The sequence below is a fragment of the Cyphellophora europaea genome, assembly GCF_000365145.1.
Source record: "Cyphellophora europaea CBS 101466 unplaced genomic scaffold supercont1.3, whole genome shotgun sequence".
NCBI classification, from domain to species: domain Eukaryota; kingdom Fungi; phylum Ascomycota; class Eurotiomycetes; order Chaetothyriales; family Cyphellophoraceae; genus Cyphellophora; species Cyphellophora europaea.
Window position 1 is genome coordinate 780,059 of NW_008481809.1, and position 17,733 is coordinate 797,791.

Here is a 17,733-nt window from a genome sequence, read left to right on the forward strand (position 1 = left end):
CCTTTGTCGGGAATTTCAGACATGGCGCGGCCGCTTTGTTCGCATTCACTGCACACTCGGTATTGTGGACGACAACGTTGATCAAAATATCAACTGAAGCAAAATTCGGTGCCAACGGTTGCTGTTCGTCAGACCCTTGATACAGCATCCCTGAGGGTAGGCTTCGGCACATGTGACATGAATCACAGCTCTTTAAGCTGACCGGTTCTGTTCACGTAGCGTGGTAGTAGACTCTGGCCAGAGGGTGGTGTCTCGTTAAGTTGCCATCCCATTGACAACATTTGAGGGGCGGATCTATAGATCAATTCCGGTGTGAGTAACCGCACTGACTTCAAAGCAGCCACGTCGAGATCTCGTCTGACCCAGACCGCCAGTATCAGCGAAAAGTCTGCCTAAATCCTGCTGCTGATGAGTCTTCGGTCGCTCTGTGTTGCACATGTTGATGTTGTTGGAGGCCAGAATTGACGAGTGAGATCAATTCGTGCTCTAAAGCAAGCCAATCTCGATTTCCGCTGATGTCGATTCCGATCCGTTCAACCTAAGTTCGCCGAGGTTCCTCAGCATAGTACTGTACTCCCTGAACGCGATTGATGTATATCTCAGCGCGGTAAAATTCTTGCATTCTGCCATTGCTGACGCCTGCTAGCCTCTGCCACCACTTTCTTAGCTAATGTCGCTAGATACGGGGAATGCACAGCATCATGGTAGAAGAACTTTTCCTGAAGCCCCCGCAGCTCGTTCAGAACTTTATCCTCATCCGTGGCCGTTTGCGCCTGGAAGACAGCCCCGCTGGATACTAGCAGGTCGGCCAACTTCCTGATGAACCACCTAGCATCTTCACTCTCGGGCACGGCACTCATCGCACCCAGCGAGAGCATCCAGGCTTTGATATCGGTATGATTGAATTCGAGGCCCTGCTCTGTAACCGCCTTCAATTTTCTCCGTATCTGGGGCGCGATCACTAGTGCTAGCCGCTTGAGTCCCAATAGAGTGGTCGTAGTGACAATCCAAAGCACTAATACGGCCCGGAATGCATCAAGGCGGGGGTCCTGGACCTCAAACAATAGCAATCGATGTCGAATTGCCATACTGCGCATTTGGATCCAGCGCATAGCATGGGTGCTGGCGTCCGGTGACGCCTCCTTGGCATGTATGAGCACCCAATTGAGCTCCGCCACCTCGTCGATGAGAGCCTGAATAGGTGGAGGGATGATTTGGTGGCGCGGCTCTAATCTCAAAGCAGGGCAGAGGTTGCCAGGCTCGTATGGGGCATCGATGCGTAGCTCGTCCGGAGTGGCATCGGAATATGAGCCGGGATCAAACTCGCAAGGCAACTCACACGGCTGCAGAGTCATGGCCGAGAGAAGACCGTCTCCAATGATGAGCAGCTCACGCATCTGAGGGTCTTGTAGCTTGCTGAGACCACCGATTGCAGCAACAATGGTCTTGGCACCTCTCATATGTATCTTGGCTGCGGCGGTATTATTTCTATACCCTTCAGCGGCGTACAGATGGAAGATGACCATCAGTATTTCTTCATGAGATTTGGGACCCTGTTCTGCCCGCTGCATGATGAAGCGGCGGGTAGCGGCGAGAGCTTTGCCAAGATATTCGTCTGTCGAATATCCCTCTCTGCGATCAACATACTGCTGCCGAGATGCCATGCACGCCAACAGTGCATACATGTCGACGTCGCTGGTCAAGGCACTCCGAATCACGTCGGCAGCTGAGGTTTGGAATGCATAGCCGCCTTGAGGAGATGCCTTTGTTTCCACATGCCAAACTGCAGGATGATATACCTCCTTGTAATACTGAATAAGAGAGTGGCTCTTGTTGTCCAGGGGAATCGATGACCGCTGAAACGGATCGATAGGGTTACTGGAGAATTGCATGATGCCGGTAGGGGATCCGTTCGGAGTGGGAAGACCATGTGCTATGTGGTGCCCACGTGGGTCAGCTTCGGAGGTGGGGCTTGCAATGCTGACGAGATCGTCTGATGTTTGCTGAGCAGTACGTAAATGATTGTCATTGTACGGCTGTTTGGATTGCTGGTCAGTGTCGACCAAGACATGCTCGCCATCGGAGGGAATAAGAAAATCATGGAACCCGGATGAAGTCCGCACTGTCAAAGAGCCAGAGGAGCTTGAGGACGCCGAGGGAGAAGCACCCGAACCACTGCTCTCTGCTTCCTTGAGGGATGGAGGTGAGGCCTCCTTCGAGGATTCTTTCCTACGAGCGGAAGCATGAGGTTGACGCTTATGACGACGACCCCGCTGAACGTGGCTGTTGATGGAGGATTGTTCTCTCTCGGAGCTGCGGGTCAGCGAAAGGGACGCAGCGTCCTTGTTGACGAACAGAAAAGACTTGTTGGACTTGGACATGGTGTCGTATTAAAGGGCAATTTCATGATTGCTGGTGAAGACTAGAGGATGCATGAAGCGTTTACTGTTTTGGTCGATGGTCGATGGAATCTCATACTCGTGCGGGCCACGGATGATTCGTGTAACAACAACTGGTGGTACATGTCATCATTGGGCCAGACTGCAGAGCGGTGGGGTTGGCCGTTGTATCAATATAAGATGTGCTGGGCATGCGTGATGACAGGAAGAAAGAGACAGCCGGTGGCTCGATACGAGCGGATTAAACCTCTTACCGAGCAGCACCCAGTAGCCGCATCCGCGGCGGCGTACCGGGCCACTGCACCATGGGTGAAATGGAGGGCTGGGCGCCCCTCAGAGAGCTCAAAGTGCGTCAAGGAACAAGTTACTAAGGGATCTGGTCCCCGATACTGGCGCTAACTCGGGGTCTCTCCAGAGCCCTACCATGCCATAATCAGATGGGCCTCGGTAACAGCTGCTACACCGGGAACGATGGCGAGCTCATCTCATCATTAAGCGAGCCGGGCTACTCGGCTGTCTTTATCATCTACTGCGGTACTCATCGTGGAACTGGATGGTCAGAGCCGCGAGGAAGCCCGGGATCTCCTTCTTCTCCTTGACCCAGAAGTCGATCTGCTCTTTGATCTCCCTCGCAAAATCCCCATCCGCACCACCGCTGATCTTCATGGTCCCATTTTCACCGTCAAAGATGATATAATGCTCGTCCTCGTCATCTTCTGCCTCGCCGCCCCTGCCGTAGAACATGCTCGACACTTTTGCTTTCCCGTTTGGCATGAAGGTGATCTTCCACCCCAGCACCGAAGCAACCACATCGCGAAACTCGGCTGCTTTATCCGTCCAGATCTCCCTTTGCCGCCGCATTCGCTTCTCCTTGTCCGCCACGACCGTCTCCATATCCTGGAGCTCGAGTTTCAACGCGTCCAGTGTACTAACAGGCACGACCTTGACACCCTGTAGATTCTCGCCACGTAGTTGACCCAATAGATCGCGATTCTCCTCTTTCAGGGTCCGGAGGGTGGCCATCTTGATCGCTTCCGCATTCGCTGTTGGATTGTCGCGGAGCTCCAATACTCGAGTTTTGGCGCTCTCCCTCAGCGACTTGAGTTGGGTTTTAGCCGCCTGCAACTCCGTGGCCAGCATCTTCGACTGTTGCGCCGTCTTCTGTAGTGCCATTTGCAAATTCTTGTTCTTCCGAAGAAGTGGTCCAAGCTGAGCCGAGTTGTCTGCATCGGGCTCCTGTGATTCGGCTCGCCTCTTGGTGCCATGAGGCTCGCTAGTGGCTGCAGCTGCCGACTCTAAGCTCGATAGCTCGGCATGTATAGAAGCCACCTCGGTCTTGTACTGGTCAACCAACGCCTTCAGCTGCTTGATCTGCTCAGCCCGTTGCGTGTCAAAACTAGGATTCTCCATCGTCTCTTCGCTGTCAAAAGAGCTTAGTTGCGCTCGGAGATATTCAGTCTCCTTGACCGCCAAGTTTTTCTGTCGCTCGAGTCGCTTGTACGCTTTGTTGTCATTGGTCTCGGGTGCTGAAGCGACTGTGGCTTTTGCCTTGTCCAGCTCTTCTTGTAGCGACTTTCGCTCTGCATCGAGTGATTTGAGCATCTCGTCCTTTTCGGAGCTTTCGGCCTCGATGCCGCCAATGCGTCCGGCTAAAGACTCGGCCTCGATGCGGGCTTCGACAAGTGCTTTGACGACAGCTTCAGGGGAAGCGAATTCTGGCTCTTGTCCATCGCGCTCTAGCAGACTTGTCCACTGGCGCTTTTCGTCCAGGAGTATCTCTTTCTGTATCTGCGCCTCACCGAGTTGTCGCTCCACATCTTTCAAGACCTGCAGCTCGGTTTCCAGTCCACGTTTCTGCTCTTCCACAACCTGTACGCTTCGATGAGCGTCTCGTAGCTTGCGTAACTCCGCAGTCTGTTCGCGGTTCGCAGTCTCCAGATTCCGGATATGCGCGACTTGTTCTGTCAGTTGGGTTTGTAGGACACTGAGCGCGTCGCTGTCGCCCGCATGTGTTTTGAGCTCCAGGACCTGTGCTTCGAGGGATTCGACATCTGCATCTCGTTGAAGTAACCGGCTCTGAGCACTGTCCCATTCCTTGAGTTGCTGTTCCAGATCTTGTCGTAATTTGTCAACTGTTTCCTGCAGAGCAACACGTTTGGCTTCCACATCGTTCAGCTGATGCTTGTAGTGTCTTTCTGAGTCTGACAGTCGTGCCTGCGCATCCTCTGCATCTTCTTTCGAGGATGCGCTCTGATCTTGAAGGTCTCGTAACCGGCGTTCGAGGGCTGCTTTTTCGTTGATGCTCTGGTCCTGCAGATCACGCATCTCTTTTTGTAGACTCTCATAGCGCTGCGTCGCTTTTTGGGCAGCGCTTTCGGAAGCCTGGTATTTCTTGAAGTCGGTGTCAGCTTTGGCCTGTAGATCGCGCATCTCCTTATCATGCTGCAGCGCGACCATATTACGCTCTTGCTGCAGGTTCTTGAGCTCATAATCAAGTGAGTTCACCTTCGCGCGCAAGTTCTCGTCGGTACCATGGTCGAGTTTGCTGAACGATGGCTTCCTAAGCATTGTTCGTTTCGCTGGGTGTGCATTCTCAGGCTCGCCACCGATAAAGTCGTATGAAGGTTGCGATGCGGCGATTCTGCTCACATTGGGAGGCTGCGATGGAACAGGCAGACTCGATTGCGATGTTCGGAGAGGAGTACGATTCGATAGCGACGTTCTCATCGAGGACAGTCGCTGTCGCTTCGCTGTGGATCCTGGAGGGGAGCTCATCGTCGCTGATGTCGCGTGCGACGCGCAAGCTACTTGCACAGAGGATCTAGCGCATTGGGAGGATGGAGGAGGATGCCTTTGTTTACTCCGTAGCGGCAAAATTTCGGCACAGAGAGTCGCTTCTCGACTAAAGCGGCTAATCGCCTGTTCTAAAAGGCAATTGCAGCTTTCAGCGGTGCGAAATGTAATGCAAACGAATCTCGAAACAAAAGTCCAACTATATCAGTCACTGTCTTGAACCTCGAACTAAGTGACAACCACAGCCCAGCTGACATCCTCCTGTTTGCTATTTGCCCACATGTTACCTTGTGAAATGTTCATCAAAAAATTTTCGACAATCTGCCAGCAGTACGTCCGGGCACTCCAGCGCGGCGAAGTGTCCACCATGGTCAGACTCATTGTAGAAGACGAGATTCCCGCTCCTCTCCACGCCTCTCTTGGTACCCGGTCTTGAGTCATATTTAAAACTCGTGTAGCCCATGGGGCACTTGATGCGGTTCTCCTCCTTGAGCACAAACTCCCCGAACCCGGCGTGCTTCACGTTCTCATAATACGGGAGCATAGCAGTCATCATACATCCGCTGAAGTGGTACAGACAGACCTGTGTCAATATTATCTGCTCCCACTTCTCATCCTGATTGTCAGGATTGGCAAGCTCGTTGAACTTCTCACCTACCCACATCATGATGCCGACAGGATGGTCGATGAAGCCCACACCAACGGTGTGCGGCCGTGACCGCATACAGACAGCATAGCCCAGATGATCGTCGAGCCAGTCATCACACCGGTCGTTCACCATTTTCTCTCGCTCGGTCAGATCTGAGTCCTTGAGGTCTTCAGGTAACGGCGTTGGGCAAAAGTTGAGGTGCACTGCTTCGCATGCAGGGTACTTCGCACCCAATTCGCGTGCAATGAACATTCCCCAATCACCTGCTTGAGCTACATACGCACTGTAGCCAAGCGACAACATCAGCTTGTGGTAGAGGCGCGCAGTGTCTTGAAGTGTCCATCCCTTTCTGTGCGGCGGCGATGACCACATAAAACCTGGTATATTGGGAACTACGACATGGAAGGAGGGCATGTCGGAGCTAGGAGGATTGGCGAAGCAGTCGACGACACGATCGAACTCAGCAAACGAACCAGGCCAGCCATGGATGAGTATCAGAGGGATGCCGTCGGGACTTGGTGAGGGAGTATGCGTGAAATGAATGTCGACACTGGTGTTCTCGTCTGGAATGCTCGCAATGTAATGATTGTGCCGATTGAGATGATCCTGAGCGGCCGGCCAGTCGAAATCAAGGTACTTGTTATACAGACGATGTGTCCAATCCATTGACGGGCCTGCTTGGTTAGTCCAGGTTAAAGCAGGCGGGGCCTTGCCTACCATAATCTTCACCCGCCTCTGGAACGATCGGATTCTTTGGTAACCTAGTATCCCGAAGTTTGCGCTTCATGCGCTCGACCTCCTCGAGAGGAACATCGATCTTGAATGGTCTGATGTCAACGCTCATGGTGAAATTATGTTCTCGCTGACTGACTGCACACACAGACCGATGCGCAATGCCACAAGACCGACCCCAGCGTTCGATGCAGCATATCTTGACCGAGGACTGGACTGACTCCGCAACGACTTCCGAGCGGGGAAGGCGCCAGACAGAGAGATCCGGATCTGACTTCCTATTGCTGAACGACTTCCGAAAGTCTACGACTACATAGAGTGCTCATCGTCCCTGCAAGTCTGCTTGCAGCTAACCGCGACACCGACAAGCGACATCAGCTGTCGGAAGAGGCACTTCGTCCTAACGAAGCAGGGTTCAAAGATGCGGCCCCGATAAGTACATCTAAGCTTCAGTTCAGGTCTTCGCCGGCCTAGACTAAGCCGTGCCGAGCCCCGCGTTTTGAAGTTCCAACTCTCCTCCTCATTCTGAGCGGTGTCTCGTCTACTTCAAGGACGGTGACCATGGCTGCAAGACCCACACAAAACGAGCCGAGTATCACACCCAACGACAAAGCTAGCGGACGGTCGATGTGCATTCTATACGGCTGGACTCATGTTCGTCCGCAGCACTGATAGGTGGACGGCGCCGTCAACCACAATCACCATCAACGGTACAGGCGAAGGCTATCGCTCGATTCGCCTCAACTTCGAACGCCGCCACTGAACCAGATAGCCATAACCACCCGCATGAAATTAGTCAGATACTATCTGATGAAGGCAATGGCTGACTACAACACGACGAAGACAGACGAGGTGGGACGGATCTTCAACGTTTGGTCACGACTTGGGACGTAAAGCGGTCGCTCAAGCAATCGGCAAATGTTGCCACTGGCCTATATGCTCTAATACTTGTCGAGGGCCTCTCGAGGCACATGCACAAAGACATTCCTCGTCCATCCATCCGAGCTTGTCACGACCTGTCTCTCCAGCTTATATTTCCCAATCCGTGGCAGTATTACGGCCCACACAATCCAATATACGCCACCCGCTGCAAGGATGCCGATTCCAACCAAGCAGTGCAGGTAGTACGGCAGGTCGTTGTACACCGAGTTGCCGTCGGAAGGAGGGATGAACGGAGCAATGATAAGGTAGATGTTGCTCAGCAGAAAGAAAATCGCTACTGGGAGCGAGGCCCTGAACGGTGGATTCCAGCCATACTGCTCACGGTGGAAGTACAGCCAAATGAGACCCGCTGCCACAAAGGCATTGACGACACTCAGAGGGTAGCTGATGACGTTGAGAATGAAGTTGTACGCATCGCCCGGTGGTGGTGCAAGCATGATGATCATGCTGACGAGCCAGTGCTCAAATAGACCAGCGAGAGGCGCGCCAAATGGTTTGTTGCTGGCCCAGAATCTAGAAAACGGCAGAATACCTTCACGTCCCAGCTCCTGGACAAGGCGACCTTGCGAGAAGATCACGCTGAGAACGTTGCCGAAGGCTGACAATGCCACGAAGACACTTAGGGCACGTTCGGCCGACTCACCCATGACGTTCCGGAAGAAGGACGCCGCTAGAATGCGTCCGGATGACAGGATCTCCTCGCGTGGTACAGCACTGAAATAAGCGACGTTTGCAAGCAGGTACAAGACCGCGACAAGCGCCAGCGCCAGCGGCGCCGCGACCTTGAGTGTTCGAACCGGATTCTTGGTTTCGGAGAGCGCATAGTTGGCGTTGGAGTAGCCGATATAACTCCAGATGACGTTATACAGCGCGGTCACCACACCATACGCGGAGCCAGTGGTACCAGAAAACGCATTCGTGAAGTTGTCGGGCTTCGGATCGCTCTTGACATGGCCACCCAGAGCGACGAAACCGCCGATGATGATGATCAGCAGAATCGCCAACTTGACGAAGCCGAGCAGATTCTGCAGGCGAAGACCCCATTTCAGAGCCAGACCATGGATGAGGAAGGCTGCGGTGATGCAAGCAATGCCTACACCGCGTTGGTTCCAGCGCGTGACTTCGACTTGGGCAGCATGGAGGATGTATTCGCCAAAGACAACGGAGTTGCTACCGGCCCATCCAAGAAGAATGACGTATCCAGTATAGAAACCGGTGGCCAGGAAACGGGGCCGCTTGTACACGAACTCGAGGTAATTCTTCTCGCCTCCATTTCGTGGGATGCCGGTGCCAAACTCCCTGGCTATGGTCAGCACACGTTGCTCAGCAGGCTCTTTCTGGGAGGAGGGAACTCACATATACACCAGCAATCCAGCGGCAGCAATGATCGTACCAGCCACCCACATGAAGAGCGACAGGCCAACCGACCCCGACAGCGCGAAGATCGCGGATGGGGTGGCGAAAATACCCGTCCCGATCATTCTGTTCAGGATCAGGAAGACCGCAGAGGTGAGGCCGATGGTCTTGCGCTCCTCGCTCGTCTCATAGACGTCGCCCGCCTCATCGATGATGACCGAATCGCGCCTCGCGCCATGCGTTCCAAAAGCATGGCTGCTAGTATGCTGTTTGTGCTCAGCCGAGCTGCGAGACTCCAACTCCGACATGCTCAATGCTATTGTGCTGCTGCTACCTTCTCAGCAAACTCAGGTTACCTTCTCCAAGATCGATCTATATACGATCAGCAAGGCGGGACCGGCCACAGGCAAAAACGCCATATGACAACTACATCGCGAGTGTGAACCAGCTTTTCGGCCGCCCTTGAGTTGCTTCGCGTGTGGGCTCCACGCAGCCTGGTTGACGAGTGGTCGGCGATGGCGACATAGGAAACCATATGGTAAAAATTTCGGCCTTGGCGCTCGGATGGGCCCGCTTTGAGCCGGATAGGAGGCGATGAGTACTCAAGGGCCTGGGATTGCACCATCGCCAGTGTCGTATCGAGGAGGTAATTATTGGCGCATCGTTATCGTTGTGTTGCTTTGACGGCGTGCGCGTGAACGGTCGAGATCTAGCGGTGGCTATTAAGGGTCGAGTTGAGTGATGATGGCAGAAATGCGCGCCTCAACAGAAAGATTCGCGGAACAGGGGTGCAGCAAGATTACCAAGGGTCGCAGGCTGCTGCTACTCGGTGTTGTGTGGTATGATTCAGGTTCCTGAATGCTCAAATTCAGGCCTGATGCGACCTGGAGGCTCGTGAGCAGCAAGGTAAGCCGCCTGAATCCGTGATGTTGCGAATGTGCCTTCCTCTACCGAGAGAATAGACCCAACCTGCCCTTGCGACGGATCAGCGCGGCGGGCACAGAACCGTTGCGAGCCACGGGCCACGCTGCCGCTGCTATGACGTCCAGGCAGTCCCTCCCTCCACCAGGAAGGTGCTGAGCATAGAGACGCGCCCATCTGCTTGGGCACGAAGCACGCAATACGGTAGGACTTGCTGATGTGTGAAGCCATTGGGAGCTTCACTCATGCGCAGCTCTGCCACCGGCGGCTAATCAACATCCATCGCCCGGAACGAGGGGGAGAAGAGCGCGTTGCTTACACAGTAGAGTGGCTGGCTCCACCAACTCAAGGGTTTGCCTGAAATGTGGGACCCACTCAGCCGGTGAGGAATCAGGCAAATTTCCTTGGCGCGGCCGAGCATTCGGTTCGATGGCGTGCACCGTGCGAGCACAGCCTGAACGAAGCGCATTCGGATGCGGGTGAGGAGACTGTTCGATATCAGTTTCTCTGGGCGCTGTTGTTGGTCACATGAGAGGCACGTTGCTCGCCAGATGTACGTGGTCTACGATAACTAGTTATGTCGTTGGTCTTGCGTCACATTGTGATTGCAATAGGTCCATTCCCTGAGCCATCATCGGCATCGCCGTGGTGACACATAATATGATATGAGACACGGGACACGTGGTATGCTCGCTACCATCATATTTGTGCTACACTTGCTGTGACCAAGCTCATATCGTCACACAATGTATTCTCGACACAATCGTTTGCGCTTCAGCTCAGAAGACAGAACCGCGTCCTACAATCATTTGCCTCGCACCGAATACACACCGGTCAAGCCAGTCTGGGTGTCGACCTATCATACCGGTTTCGATCGAGCTTGTTGACATGGCTGGGATGACTTCGAGGCAGCAGTCGTCCGGTAGGGTGTCGAAGGTCACTTTCGCTGCAGTCCATGCAGCCGATGCCGAAGCCATTGTGAGGCGAGGAGGGGCAGTGACTATCGGAGTGAAGGACGACTGAAGGCTTCAAAGGGGGGGGGGTAAGGTTGCAAGGAGGATGGAGTCAGAGATCAAACAGAAGTGGTGGCCAGGTGGACGGTGAAAGAGACAAGACTGATAAGTGAACAGAGGCTGAACTTAGGACATACAGGGCAGGCACGCGTGTCGCGCCCCCGTATACCCGCCGAATCTGCTTGCTTTGCCATTGTCGCATAAGGACACTGTTGCGTGTCGGTCTTGAAGAAAGTTGGTTCCGCTTACCTACTGATGCGGATGCGGTGTGAGCCACCAGCTTCCAGTACTTCCTGCTGTCTGCGATTCCCGAAGGCTTTCGCGCCTTTCGCACCTTTCTTACGCCCTCCTCTTCACCTCTGCTTCATGCCTTCATGCCTTTTCCAGCTTGCTGACACCCCAATCACCCAGCTCTAGAACGACGCCGGCCGCTCTGTCCTTCCGCCTCTTGACTTTGACATCTACGTTCCTCTGCTGGTGAAACCAGCCTTGGCATACATCCCACTGCTTCAGTTCTCCTCGTTCGCTCAATCCCACGCCCTCGAACGCGAAATCTCTCAGGATGGTTGGCAAAAGCTTGTACATCTCGACATTCGTGATGTGCTTGCCAATACAGATCCTAGGCCCATAACCAAACTGCAGGATGTGCCTTTCCATGTAGCCGGCGTGTTTCTCGCCATCCCTGATCCATCGCTCGGGATTGAATTCTTCTGCATCCTCGCCAAATACGCCTTTGTCGAAATGCACCGCGCATTGATTCATGATGACACCGTGCCCACCAGGGAAATACCTGCCGCAGATAGTTGCACCGCCTGGCGGGACGATGCGCGGTAGGCCGGTGCCGAGAGAAGGATGGACGCGCATGGCTTCGCGAACAACAGCGTGCAGATACGGGAGTTTGATGCAATCTTGGAAGCGGAGCGGGTAGCTGAGAGCGCCGGTATCAAAAGCACCATCAATCTCGTCGCGAAGCTTTTTCAGAACGGCAGGGTAGCGATGGAGGTGGTAGAAGATAGAAGTAAGGGCTATAGCGGTGGTGTCACTGCCAGCCCAAATCATAGTCCAGATCTCAGCGGCGACGTCCTTGATGGTCCAGTGAACCTTGGGGTCCGGGTCATCATTGACGAGGCCAATGAGTTTGGAGAGCATGTCGTGACGGGTCTTGTGATTGCCAGACCTCATGTCGTCGAGCCGCTGCTGAACGGCGATCTTGGCCTGCTTAATGACATCGAAAAAGCCAACAGCACCAGCGCGGGTGGAGGGAAAGATCATCTCGGACATAAAGTAGAGGGTCTGGAACCCCCAGGGAACGTAGCTTACCGAGCTAGCAGCACCTGGCATAACATCCATGAGATGACACCAATTGTTGTAGTCGATGTCGTCTCGCATGAAGCCGAACCCACCCGACCTGCCATAGAAAATCTCGCCGATAACATCGAATGTGTATTTGCGAAGCCAGACAGCCATATCAAAAGACTCGTGTGTGGTGGCGAAGGATTCCATTTTGTGATAGAAGATGGAGATGAGTCGATCGACACATGGCTCAAATTCGAGGATAGAGGCTTGCGTATAGAGCGGTGCAACGATCCGTCGTCGGAGTGTGTGGCGACGCTCGTCTGCTTCTTCAAAATTGCCGCGACGTGGCGATATTTTGGGGTTGAAGCCCTCGTAAAAGGCCGACTTGATGAAGACATTCTTTGGGCCGTACTAGATCTGTCAGTGGTACATTTGGACCATGGTTGTTGACGTACGATAGTCTCTATTGCGGCCGGATCCATGATCTGGACCTGATCGGGCGAGACACGGACGAATGGCCCATATTTCTTGTGTATGGGCAGTTGATGATCCTGCCCCCGCGCATATCGTACTGCGCGCCAATACCTAGAAGACGTGAGAAACGCGATCAATGAGGGTCCATGAAAGGCATCGCGCACCACAGAGGTGTGATAGAGGCCCAGAACGGGCCTGGAAAATCCTTGTACGGATGGAAGTAGCGATTGTAAATGGCACATCCCAGACAGTAGAGTACGAAGGCTGGAAAGAGTACTTCGATGCCTAGGACCAAGTTTGAGCTGCTGAATACCGGAGACAGTAGCATGGTGTCGCGACCGGTACGGGGTCAAACGCTGGGAACGAAGAAGAGAAAGAAAGATCGGTGGAGATGCCAACAGCTACATCCTTGTCCATGTTCTCGGCTCCAGGACGAGCGACGAACGTGCCCCTCGCGAGTTGATAGCAAGCGAGCGGCAAATTCATGAGTTTCGGACAATAGCTGCATGGTAAATCTTGGGTCTCATTCGGCAAATCGGACTGGGTGGGCATGGTTCCTGCACGAGACCGGGGTCCTGCATACGTGGCAGATGCACCGCCGTACGTTGCGCTATAGCTTGCGGTAGACCGTGCATAAAGCTCGCGCCGGCGGCGGGGAGGTTATCTAGGGGTTTTGAGCTTCTGATATCGGATTGCATTTCTGCTCATGCAAGGATCGCAGCGACAGATTGTGATCCCTGATGTGCGGGTGTCGCGAGCACTGTCGGCATATTTGTGGCGCCGTATGGCACGGAGCGCTGACGCATGGTGTTTGGATTGTTGTCTATCGAAGCTTGTGACATTGATGGTATTCTCGTACCGATCTTTTTGGTGTTACACGAGACAGTTGTGCCTGACAGCTCCAGCAGGTCGCCAAGGTTAACTTGAAGGGAAGCTGCGAGCAAGCCGGAGCTCGGGGCTTGAAATAATGCCCCTCGTTCCAAAGCGGTTAGTGACCTGCCCAAAATGCGGCTCTCGTTGCTTTCGTCAGGTCATTCTAGTCGTGGCTCGAAATCTGCAACTGTCAGTGACAGCTTGACAGGTGCGATTCCTCCCGACTGCAGTACGCTAAAATAGGTAAGTTGATATTTCAAGGACGCCACAGCGAGGGTCGTTGAAGCCAACAGCATCTCATGGACGTCGCGCCGTATACCGGCGCCGGCGCAGGAGCTGCTCTTTCAGACTCCTTCACGCCATCGAATCGACCAGTTGCCTTTCGCATACGATGGTTCAACAACGGCGCCACGCATTAGTGCCTCACACTTCCGTCTCTGCACCTCACTGGAGAGACCATCATCTTGCTTCTTCTTCCCCTTCTTTGTTGCACTTGCCGTGGCTGGTCGATCATCCAAAACACCAAACACCACGCATCTTCTCGCCGCACGCCTGACCTGCTCTCGCTCCTCCGCTCTCTTCTTCCCATCAAGCCTCTTCTCCGCATCCTCTGCTGTCTCCTCAATCTTCTCGGCCTTTCCTCGCTCGCCGCCAACACTGAAGTTGACCTCTGACTCTGTCTGCGGTGGTCGTACCTTCGGACCCGACTTCTCCTTCAGTAAAGCACCTCCGTCTTCTTCCTCGTCCTCACTGGATTCCTGCTCAGTTGTACTCTCCATATCAACACTCCTCCACTCTCCCTTCCCGCCAAGCACTCTACTCTTCCTGTTCTTCCTCCTTCCATATACCTTCTCGGGGTCGAAACGACTTCCAAAGACAATCTCCTCAATTTCATCCATCGTGATAATAAGACGGTGATCACCCTTGACCACCCTACTCTGGGCGCCGGTTTGCTCGATCCCAGAATCTTGCTCTGCGTTGAGCAGTGAGACGATGGTGCCTTCGATCTTCCTGTCTGACGGTCCTGGCTTGCGATGTCGACATCGATCAGAGCAGTACTTGACCGGGTTAGTGGCGACCTTCGTTGACTTGCGGGAACCTATCCGCGGTCAGGAAAGAGTCCTAGAAATCAAAGACTATGCGCTGAACCGTACTCATGACCCTGCCACACGTATGGCAATAAGGTACATCCTCCCCTGCCGTGAGGTAGAGCGGCGGTGGAACTGCCGCCTGTTTGGACGGACGGGACCATGAGTCCATCCAGCTCATTTTGCTTGGCCCGGTGGCAACAGTGCGACGTTTGATAGATGCAAGTAGATGTCGTGCTACGGTGAAACGAGCAGAGTCTACTAAGCGGGGGCTGACGATCATCTGGGACTGACAAGGTAGGCGGACGGAGAATCAAACGAGTCAAGATCGGAGAGAAGCCTTCTGGCCAATAGCTGACGTCATGTACTATCAGCACGTCTCGTGTTACTCGTACAGCAGGAGCGGTCCGAACCACTGCAGTCTACAAGGCAGCCACCAACCATACGACTACCGTCTCTTTGGCTGCTCAGACAGCATAGTCACACCCTCGTTCCCACTGCCGATCTCCCCTGCGACAGTGTCTCTTGCGGCCATGTAACCTACGGCAACACTTTCCGATCCTTCCTCCCGCGCACCCCAAACCTTCCATTTGGCAAACTCGGCCTTCCTTTTCTCATTGAGGATCTCTCCTTGCGGAAGTCCTCCCACTGGTCCCCGTCTGGCAATCTCCACCGGATTGTACCCGACCACTCGATCCTCATCCCCAACAGACCACCTATTCCAGACGCCAAGTAGGGTCGCCAGCAGCGGCACGACAAGCACCAGCAACACCTTAGGTTGATACACATACAGATCTTCCTCTGTGGTTCTCGTCACCGTCAAGTCGCTGGCGTTCGCCTGCTTCGCATACGCCGACAGTGTCGCCCGGTCAAAGTTTCTCTCTATTTGCCTCGCCACCTGCTCTCCTCCATTGTTCGCATCGGTGCCCAATAGCTCATAGCCTATCGGATTTCGGTACAACGTGTTGTCTCCCGTTCCCACTGCGCCTCCCGTGAAGCTGTAGGGACTGTTCTCCGATCCGGACTCGGTGTATATGCGATTCATTTGATAGAAGCTTGCTTCGCCTTCCCGTACCGACCAGTCGGCGGCCACGAACGAATCACGGTCTAATGTCGGTGGATTCGTCCCGTTTTGTGTGATTGTGACATTGCCGAACGTCAGCAGACACTCGACAGCATGGATATCGTGGGCGGAATTTCGAGTTACGTCGGTGCCGCTGACCCAGACGCCGAAGAGGCTGCACCAAACGCCAGGTGCACACGCGCCGGTCGATAGGCAGTCCGGATGGTAGTAAGAGCTGAAGTTGGCATAGGTATTCGGGCTGGATGTCCAGAGTGTCACACACAGATCTGGCATAGCCGTGCTGCAGAAAGGATAGCTTTCGGACCCGGACAAGCCAGAGATTAACCCTATACCGTCAGGATTTGCCCTCGTTGTCGATCTGCACTCGGCTTTGATGGCAGTCGTCAGAGAGGTCAAGTGGCAATTGTCGTCGCCGCAGACATCCAGGATCGAAGCTGTCAAATTGGCCATTTCTGCAACGCCGGCGATCAAGGTAGGATTGTCTCGGGCCTGTCCACCGCGGTATGCGCTGTTTCCCACGTCAAGACGATTCGAGACCATAGGTACGGTTGCCGGTTGCTGCTCTGTGGTAGTTGCAACCTGTCTGGGTTGAGAGATGCCGCTCAGTAGAACAGGGTTAACGGCGGCGACACCAAAAAGGACAACGCCGCCGAACTTGAGGAGCCAGCTAGAACCCTTGAACGGGTAGACGAGCAGACGCTCGAAGGGGCTGACGCTCCATTGGGCCAGACGGTGCGACTCTTCAACGGTGAGCGCATTCTTTCCCGGGCTGGTTGCCGACAGCCTCAGCCAGAGCGACTGCTCGGCACAACGCGTGATCAAGGCGCTGGTGGCACCGAGGAGTGCTGTGGATAGAAGGCCGACGGCAACAGAGGGCTGGATCGTGCCAGAGTTTGGGTGGATGAGAGAATCAAGTCGATACGTCTTCGGCGTGACAAAGAGGAGAACCAAGAGCAGGTAGCAGACGATTGACAGGGCCAGCAGAGCTAGATTGAAAGTCGCGCTGACCCATTTGCCTCTGATGTCCAGCATGATTGCTCGTTGTTCGTTGCTCTTGAGCTCAAGTACAGATGAATGGCGAGGTGGTTTGAGAGATCGTTACGACACATGGTGGGAGATCTTCCTGCGGCTCCTTCGCAGAAGGGCTTCCTTGGACCAGACCCGACGAACACGAATGCCATTTCCCTTTTTCCCAGCACCACTTTTGGGAACACTCGCCTGCGAGCGCCGAACACGTTCCAGATCCGAGTCTTTGACAGCACCGGAGAAGGCTTGGCGCGCACCGTCTGTTCGTTAGCTTGCCTAAGTTCGTATAACGGGCCAATAGGGGGTCTTTGTTTGCCCCGTTAAGTATTGACCGGTTTGCGCGTGTGGCCCACGTCCTGAGCCTGACGGTAAAGCCACAAAATTGCAGCCGCGGTATGTACCCAGTGGGGGTGGTGGGGGCGGTGGTCGAGCCTACAGGGCAGTAGGATGTTGCGCCGACGATGCGACGGGCCAGGCAAACATATTGACTTTGGTATGTACAGTTTTTAAAAGGCCTGGTGATATACATACATATGTATGTATCACAACACGCCCGCCCACGCTTTATCGTTGTGCGAGGCAGTCATGTAGAATAATACCCCAGCGTCCCGGCCTGGAACACCCCATGAAATCGAGCAAACCAGCGGAACTCGTCTTCGAGTTTCTGTATGAATTTGGAGTTGTCGGAGCTCTTCCACCCCAGATGCCGCCGGGGAGATAGGCGAGAGGGGCTCTACGGGGAATCTGGGTGACGCTAAACTTCTGGCTCGGCGGCAGTGCTAAGAAAGAGCGGACCAACGGCCAGGACAGTCTTTCGTCTGACTTTGGGCATTGCAGCAAGGTCTTTCATCGCAAATGAGTTATAACGATCCGGGCGACAGCACGTATAAAGGAATGCAGAGAGAGCCCTGGCGAGTACTGCATATCATAAAGTACATGGGGCCGCAATCAGGAGACGGGGTTCTATCGCTGGTTGATTGCCAACAAAGAACGACTGCGCTCGATACAATCCCAGCATCCTCGCGGCTTTGCCAGCGAGATGAGATGCGTACCCCGTGGTCCGAGCATATCCGAGGCTGGTAAGCAG

The 17,733-nt window shown here is 54.2% G+C and overlaps 7 protein-coding genes across 7 annotated transcripts; all 7 read right to left on the reverse strand.

Moving 5' to 3' along the window:
- Positions 1-599: 599 nt before the first annotated feature.
- Positions 600-2,381, reverse strand: HMPREF1541_03180 (uncharacterized protein; the record flags this gene model as incomplete). The annotated part of the gene is made up of 1 exon (XM_008717532.1): positions 600-2,381. One exon carries the CDS (start codon positions 2,379-2,381, stop codon positions 600-602), a length of 1,782 nt encoding a protein of 593 aa, XP_008715754.1.
- Positions 2,382-2,921: 540 nt separating this feature from the next.
- HMPREF1541_03181 (uncharacterized protein) lies at positions 2,922-5,174 on the reverse strand (the record flags this gene model as incomplete). Its single annotated transcript, XM_008717533.1, has 1 exon — positions 2,922-5,174. The coding sequence occupies one exon, from the start codon at positions 5,172-5,174 to the stop codon at positions 2,922-2,924; it is 2,253 nt and encodes a 750-aa protein (XP_008715755.1).
- Positions 5,175-5,475: 301 nt separating this feature from the next.
- Positions 5,476-6,685, reverse strand: HMPREF1541_03182 (uncharacterized protein; the record flags this gene model as incomplete). The annotated part of the gene is made up of 2 exons (XM_008717534.1): positions 5,476-6,518; positions 6,559-6,685. 2 exons carry the CDS (start codon positions 6,683-6,685, stop codon positions 5,476-5,478), a joined length of 1,170 nt encoding a protein of 389 aa, XP_008715756.1.
- An 829-nt stretch (positions 6,686-7,514) lies between these two features.
- HMPREF1541_03183 (uncharacterized protein) lies at positions 7,515-9,179 on the reverse strand (the record flags this gene model as incomplete). Its single annotated transcript, XM_008717535.1, has 2 exons — positions 7,515-8,814; positions 8,872-9,179. The coding sequence occupies 2 exons, from the start codon at positions 9,177-9,179 to the stop codon at positions 7,515-7,517; spliced, it is 1,608 nt and encodes a 535-aa protein (XP_008715757.1).
- A 1,998-nt stretch (positions 9,180-11,177) lies between these two features.
- HMPREF1541_03184 (uncharacterized protein) lies at positions 11,178-12,903 on the reverse strand (the record flags this gene model as incomplete). Its single annotated transcript, XM_008717536.1, has 3 exons — positions 11,178-12,512; positions 12,557-12,686; positions 12,740-12,903. The coding sequence occupies 3 exons, from the start codon at positions 12,901-12,903 to the stop codon at positions 11,178-11,180; spliced, it is 1,629 nt and encodes a 542-aa protein (XP_008715758.1).
- An 889-nt stretch (positions 12,904-13,792) lies between these two features.
- HMPREF1541_03185 (uncharacterized protein) lies at positions 13,793-14,717 on the reverse strand (the record flags this gene model as incomplete). The annotated part of the gene is made up of 2 exons (XM_008717537.1): positions 13,793-14,547; positions 14,603-14,717. The coding sequence occupies 2 exons, from the start codon at positions 14,715-14,717 to the stop codon at positions 13,793-13,795; spliced, it is 870 nt and encodes a 289-aa protein (XP_008715759.1).
- Positions 14,718-14,984: 267 nt separating this feature from the next.
- On the reverse strand, positions 14,985-16,652 carry HMPREF1541_03186 (uncharacterized protein; the record flags this gene model as incomplete). Its single annotated transcript, XM_008717538.1, has 1 exon — positions 14,985-16,652. One exon carries the CDS (start codon positions 16,650-16,652, stop codon positions 14,985-14,987), a length of 1,668 nt encoding a protein of 555 aa, XP_008715760.1.
- Between the last annotated feature and the right edge of the window lie 1,081 nt (positions 16,653-17,733).